The 7,941-nt window shown below is 34.5% G+C and overlaps 1 protein-coding gene across 1 annotated transcript; it reads left to right on the top strand.

Annotated features, from left to right (window-relative positions):
• Positions 1-588: 588 nt before the first annotated feature.
• Positions 589-7,214, top strand: LOC149410736 (protein CFDP2-like). Its single transcript, XM_089648325.1, has 2 exons — positions 589-1,692; positions 7,161-7,214. Exons 1-2 carry the CDS (start codon positions 589-591, stop codon positions 7,212-7,214), a joined length of 1,158 nt encoding a protein of 385 aa, XP_089504451.1.
• The last annotated feature ends 727 nt before the right edge of the window (positions 7,215-7,941 follow it).

Here is a 7,941-nt window from a genome sequence, read left to right as displayed (position 1 = left end):
CATTGTAATAATTTATTCCAATTTTCTGATTCTAATTGGTGTTTTAATGTATCCATATTAAGTAATTTTTTTGAGTAATTATTTTGTTTAAATAATGGCAAAGTTGGATTGGTTAATTTATAGTTAAAAATACATGAATAATGATCAGTGATAGTTGTATGAATGACAGCTGATTTTATATTTTGGATATCAGGAATATTTGTAAAAATGTGATCTAAAATGTGAGCCCCGCGAGCCCTGGGCAATGTGGCCAATGGCAATACCATCAGCCATAGCAGATAGGAGAGGATGAATGGCGAATCTCCGGCGCCATAAAACCGGAACCCCCCAGCTAAGGGATGGAAACCCCTACAGAAAAACCCTGGCCCTCCTGGTAGGGGGTTGGGCGAGAGGCTAATAACCTCTCCCTGTAAAAGCAACGCTATTACGAATCCTAACACAGAGCCTCGGACAACAACTGAACTTAGGAAAAGACCCAGCAAACGAAATAAGGACTTGAAAATAGCTACCTGGAACGCAAGGACGCTGTATAGAAGTGGAGCCCTAGGAGAGATCACTAGGGAGATGACGAAATATAAAATTGACATAATGGCGGTGCAAGAAACCAGATGGATAGGATCTGAGCCATTTGACACAAGAACGCATACGATACTGCATAGTGGAAATGAAAGACATCATAAATTCGGAGTGGCCTTCATTGTGGACCGGAAAATGGGAAAATGCATATTAGACTTTAAACCCATTAATGAAAGAATGTGCAGCTTACGCATAAAAACGAAGTTTTTCAACGTAACATTGATCAACGTACATGCTGAAACGGAAGATAAAGAGGACATAATGAAAGATACATACTATCAGAAACTCGAACAGGTCTACGACACATTACCATCGAACGACATTAAGATGGTAATTGGAGACTTTAACGCCAAGATAGGACAGGATCCTCTGCTCCAACACATTGCAGGAATGAACAGTCTACACAAGCACGCTAACAATAATGGAACCCGAGTGATTGATTTCGCAGAATCAAGAAACCTAATCGTGGCCTCGACTCAATTTCCAAGAAAAGACATACACAAACGGACCTGGACGTCGCCAGATGGTAGACACCATAACCAAATTGATCATGTCCTGATAGAAAGAAGGGGGGCAACGAGCATCACAAACGTAAGGACGTATAGGGGTGCCAACTGTGATTCAGACCACTACATGGTGGTGGCCACCTATAGGAGCCGAATTGCAAACAACAGGACACAAAAATCACCAACTATTCCAAAAATCAATACGGAAGCTCTAAAAACACCAGAAGGCAAAGAGCAGTATCACAACGCCCTTGTAAATAGACTACCAGATCAGATCACTGAGCAGAACTCCCAAGAATCACTCGAAAAAGATTGGAATGATATAAAAGAAGCAATCGTAAGAGCAGTGGAATCAAGTGTCGGAAACATGCCCAGACAGCCCAGGAACCCGTGGTTTGATGAAGAGTGTGAAAGAAAGATAGCTGAAAAGAATATACTCAGAAAAAAGTACTTGGAAACGTCAACAAGAAACAAAAAACAGGCGTACGAACAAGCGAGAAAAGAAACGAATAAGCTGATACGGGGAAAGAAAAGAAAATTCTTGAATGATATACTGCTAAAAATGGAACAGGACTTTGTCAATAATAATCCTAGAGAAGCATATAGGGGAGTAAACTTCTTCAAGAAGGGTTTCAAACCGAATACAACGCTATGCAAAGACGCTGATGGATCAATTATATCAGATAAAGAACGAATAAAAACAGTGTGGAAAAACTACTTCTATAAACTTCTCAACCCTAATAGCGACCTGAGAAGTCACCCTACCAACATCCCCACTGAATCAAGTAATGAAGAATCAGCGAATCCACCAACAATGCAAGAAATAAATGCTGCACTAAAGAAACTTAAAAACAACAAATCACCTGGGAAAGACAACCTCCCGGCAGAGTTGTTCAAATATGGAAATAAGCATCTGAGAAATCTGCTACTCAATTTAATAACTAAAATATGGACACTGGAAAAAATCCCAGAGGAATGGCAAATAAGCATAATATGCCCAATTCACAAGAAAGGTGACAAATTAAAATGCGAAAATCATAGAGGAATATCACTTCTATGCACAGCATATAAAATCTACACCATGATACTGAAACAAAGAATTGATAAATATGCAGAAAACCTACTGGGAGAGTATCAGGCACGCTTCCGCACCGGTAGATCCACAACAGACCAACTGTTCACCGTCAGACAGATCTTGGCAAAGTGCTGGGAATTTGACATAGACATACACCAACTATTCATTGATTTCAAGCAAGCATATGATAGCATAGATCGGGAGTGTCTATATGACATACTACTACAATTCCAGATTCCACCTAAATTGGTTAGGCTCATAAAAGCCACAATGTCAGACTCAAGATGTCAGGTCAAAATAGACGGAGAATTGTCGGAAGAATTTACAGTATCACAGGGACTTAAACAGGGGGACAGTCTGGCTCCCACTCTCTTCAACATTGTGCTCGAACATGTAATACGAAAAACACTAATAGACACTGGCTCCAATATTTGTTTCAAGAGCAGTCAAGTTGTCGGATATGCGGATGACATCAACATTGTCGGAAGATCAATTTCAGCCATTAAGGAGGTCTTCGACCCTTTAGAAATAGCGGCGCGGGAAGTAGGACTGCGAGTTAATGTTGACAAAACAAAAATGATGGTACAGAGCAGGAACCCTTCGCACAGAAGAAGAAGTAGTGCACTATTTAAAGACAACTACTCATACGAAGTGGTCGATCAATTCACCTACCTGGGCTCCAGCCTGACAGAGAACAATGAGGATCCAGCAGAAATCAGAAGAAGAATCACAGCAGCCAACAAAACATACTTCTCTTTGGTGCCAGTGTTTAAGTCACGTAGTGTCCACAGAAAAACCAAAATAACCATATATAAGACCATTGTAAGAACTGTATTGGCATATGGATGTGAGGCGCTGACACTGACAGTAAAGATGGCTGAAATGCTGGATACTTTTGAAAGAAAGGTGCTGAGAAGAATATGTGGACCGGTGAAAGAGGACGAACAGTGGCGTATCCGGCACAATAGAGAATTGTACGATATATATAAGGCCCCTAGCATCTCTGCACACATGAGACTCCTCAGGCTGAGATGGGCTGGTCATGTACAGAGAATGCCGGATACACGCGTCCCAAAAAGAATTCTGACTGGTCACCCAGGTGGAAAGAGAAAAGTGGGAAGACCCAGACTGAGGTGGGAAGATGAGGTAAGAGGGGATGCAGCACAGCTTCTCCAGGTGACAAACTGGAAGTCAGCCGCTGAGGACAGGAGGAGTTGGAGGCGACTGTTGCAGGAGGCCAAAGCTCGATATGGGCTGTAGCGCCATCGAAGAAGAAGAAGAAGATCTAAGCATGAGGGGCGTTGACCTTTAACATTTCTAGTATAAGAATTTATGCACGATAAATAATTGAGTTCTGCTAACATATTTAGATATGTGTCTTTATCTTTACTAGAATAGTCGTTTGCAATATTTAAATTCATATCTCCAACAATAATAGTATTTTTATTTCTAAAATTTAACAGAATATTTTTTAATTCATCTATAAATTGAGGTATTATCGATGTATGCGTACGATAAATAGCAATAATGTTATAATATTTATTTACGTCTTTAAATTCTATATTTAATATGTTAACATTACTAACATTAATTATTTCTTTAATATTGAGAACATTATACTGGTTAGAAATAAATAATCCGATACCTGAGTTTTTGTTTATTTTGTTTATTGTCGCATGGTATGTGTAGCCTGGAATAGTGTAATTGATTTCGCCTGCAGAGTGTGTCTCTGTTAACACAATCAGGCCCGGGAAAAAATTTAATTCTTTTAATGTTATAACTAATTCATCCATGTTTCGTTCTAAACTTCTAATATTTACATGAAATAGGGTAAATCCTTTTTCAGAGCAAATTAAGTTAAAATCTTTCATAGATTGACATAAATTTTCTTCAATATACATTTTTTTATCTAATGCGTTACATAAAAAATCATTCATTTTTAAGTTTTAGATTAGAGTTTAAAGAAATGAAATTTACCGTATTATTCATAGTCGATGCGCTATTAATTAATTATTATTATTATTATGTTATAATATAAATACTTATATTTAAAATGACGGACTTATGAATCTATCCCTCCCGCTGCCACGCAGTTAGTGGGCAGTCGAATTTTGAACCTACCTCACCCGATGAACCCGGTCACCCCTGCTAAGTCACCAAACGTAGCGAACCACTTGGGGTGACTTATGGCAGAGATTATAAAATAAATGGTTGCTGGGGCGGCGGTACCCAAACCCGCCTCCAAAATTAAGTTAAAAACCTATTTTGTTTATCACATTTCGTATTTTAATCATTATTAAATCAAAATACTTAACCTAACCTACATTAACTATGTGGCATAGATCGCTGATGGAACACTCCATTAATTAAAGGTACTAAACTAAAATTATGTTCAGTTTTAAAATACCCGCACAGTATTATAATAATGTAGCTCATACATCCCACTGTCTAGTTGACTCCCCACTAACCCAACGCAGAATTGTTCAGTCCTTCCCTTTTAACTGTGCAGTAAAGACGTGCCATGTAATATTTTCCTATATTATACAACCAATTAATTCTCGAGTATAAAGTGTTTAAAATTTTACAATAAATAAATTAATCCCTTCGTTGCGAATATAAAAACGTTACTTTATCAACTTTTACAAGCAGAAATCTTTGTGCGCTTAGTTCTTCTAAACTACGCAACGGATTTTAAAATGGTTTTCGCTATCATTTAGAGAATTTCTTCAGAAATGTTTACATATATAATACATGCATATTATATTTAGGAGTTAGAGAAAAGTCAAGTAACTCAAATCATTTTAGTTCTACCTTTCCTTTTTAAGTTAATTTTAGGGTCGCGGTTATGTTGTAAAATTTGATTGTGTATCATATTGTCAGTTTTTTTAAACAATTCTGTATTTATTTTATTTATCGACTATGAGCCTGTAACATACAAATAATATGATATATAATATCTGTAGATAATATTCTAAATAGTCAATGTAAAACGGGTTTTATTGAATAAAGAGATTTATAACAAGTAACGTTATAAATATTAAAATGACTTGTGAAGAGTCATCTGACATCTGATATCTGGTAAGTCCGTGGACAAGGGGTAAGGCTCTCGACTAGACATCCGGAAGTCGCTGGTTCAAATTTAATTTAATTTTGTGTTATATCACAAATTATTAATTTAAAATAATAATATATATCCTGAGTGGAAGATAGTTTCAGTTTCGCCCTCGTGTCAGACCACCATTTACAATTGAAACGTTGCTCTTAATGGCTTTGGCCGTGTTTGGTGACCAGATCTGAATAGCAAGGTAATTTACCACTTTCTTCTTCAATTCAATTGGAAATGCCATAGTCTCACTGGCTCCATTGGGATCAGTTGGGTATTCACAGTTGTTTGTACGGTTTTCCCATTAAAAAATATATTTTTGATATCTATAGTTAGGTACCAACACCAAATTCTATTTTGAAAATAGAACGATTGCCAAGACAATATTCGTAAACGGGAATAATACATTGATTTTAGCATAGTTTGAAATGTAACCGTTATGTTAATCCCGTTGTTGTGAAAAAACGTAGATCGTATCTCTCAAAAAAAGGGCGCTTTTCAGCTTTCCTCTAATAATAATTAAAACACGATCGTTCTACAATATTGTACACCCAAAAATAGCTTTAAATACTTTTGTCTAGTGCTGAGATGATGTTCCAATAATTTATGACCTAAACGTAGTCTTAACGTACTTTTACGAATTTGAATTGACATGTTTCATCAGACAGACGTGCATTTTATTTTTTTTTATTTATCGTTTCTTTACATTGTATCTTTTTTTTAAGTCATTATTTTTAACCTCACTAGGACAAGCCTGTGTTGAGGCATTATTTTAATAACAGTATCCACATTTTTAATAATAATAAATGAAACTTTATGACTTAAGTCGAATACATTTCAGTAATAAAATATCATGTTTAAAAAAAAATCGTATAGCATAATCTTCCATTAAAAAAATGTGTTGAAATATGAGTGAATAAGGTGCAACCACGAATAATTGTAAGTATAAAATGTTTATTTTTTTAATTTGTGTTTTTTTAATGTTATGTTTTTCACATCAAGGGCGTTTGATTTTTGTGTGTGCATAATCATTATTATTAATTTTTTAGGGCGTTTAAATTTTATGAGGTATTAAAAATCATGCCCTTTCATTTTTGTTTAATAACAATATAACTAGGTTATTTTATTTATTTAATCTTACAGGCCTCTGGCATATTTCTTAAATCTTTAAGTATCTACTTTCAGAAAGTCGTAGAATTTATGTTTATTTCCGCTTCTAAAAAAATCCAATTAAATGGTATATTTCTGAACGATTTTGAATGGTGATGAAATATGCCGAAATAAACATATAATTTTTTAAAATTTAGAAATCAAAGAAAAAAAAAGTTTTAAAAATTACTAGACAAATGTTTTATAAACCTTAATGCTACCTCACTTTTTATCGTTTGATATAAAAATAATGAAAAAAAAAATACAAATTTTCTTAAATTTCTCTCAAATTGCAGTCAGAAAATTTGGTTTGGTTTGGAGGTGTACATTTTTATTATTCTGTGTTTATCTTCTGCAAACAACAAATTGACTCTGCGGATAATTGCTGTTTGTTAAAAAAACCCGGACAAATTATTCCAAGGAATTAAAAATAAATATTTACAAACTATAGGAATTCAAATAACGTCATGTTATTTGTAATGTTGCTACCCTAATTAACGTCATATTGCTTATCGAATTATAACTCATTTAGCGAGAACAGTCAATTGAACCTAAGATGCCTGAGTGGGTTCCATGATAACTCCTCAAAATGACAATTCAATACACCTATAAAAGTGATATAAAATTATGAAACGTTATGAAAAAAAACTAGGTTAAATACTTACATATGTAACCTACTAGTTTTTGTTTCATCACTTTTCATAACTTTATAGCACTTTTTATAAGTGTGTTGAACTGTCATTTTGATTAGTTATCCGGCCACCGCCTGGTGAAAACCGACGCTGTGGACGGCTCGACCAACTAACCGATCAATATTACTTTTAAATGTACAAAACGTTTTTCTCTAAAATTGAGTTCTACGAGTTTGAAAACAAAAATTGTAGAAGAGCACAATTATTTTATTGTTTTTTCTTTTAATAATAAAATGACAGTGTCAACTCTAGCTTCAGAGTCAAATAGTTTACCGCTCGAAGGAGGAAAGTGTTGTTTGCAATCAACTGTAAATAAATCCGTGAATAATCACGTGATTTTTTGAAAAATTTAGTTGAAATCAAATTTAATAATATAATATATTTTGTTATTGTTACAGCTGTTTCGGCTTTCAGGGCCATTTTGTGGTTTTAACAACGTTTAGACGACTTATTAATATGGTTCTCTTTTACCCCCTCCCAATTTTAAACCAATTTACTGAAAAATTAATTGTGACAATAGATTTCGTATTCTGTGGGTGGTATTTTGAAGTCTGTTTTCCCTAAATTAATATTATGTTCGTTGTTTAATTATTTAATAATGATGTAGCATTTATTAATTTATTTAAATGTGGTTATATTGTTTAGGTTTTGTGAACATACTTAGAAGCGGGGAATAAATAATTTTCCTTACTTTATTAATTAGTGTTAAATTAGGGTCATTGGTTCTTTTATTGATTTATAATTGTTCAATTAAATTTAATCTAAGGCCCTTTCTTTCTACATGTAAGGGTTCATTGTTGTCAAGCAGGACGTGATTATTCACTAAGAGATTTTTTTTTT

The sequence above is a fragment of the Hesperophylax consimilis genome, chromosome 27, assembly GCF_061612785.1.
Source record: "Hesperophylax consimilis isolate HC1 chromosome 27, BYU_Hcon_1.0, whole genome shotgun sequence".
Lineage (NCBI taxonomy): Eukaryota > Metazoa > Arthropoda > Insecta > Trichoptera > Limnephilidae > Hesperophylax > Hesperophylax consimilis.
This window is presented reverse-complemented; position numbering and strand designations above follow the sequence as displayed.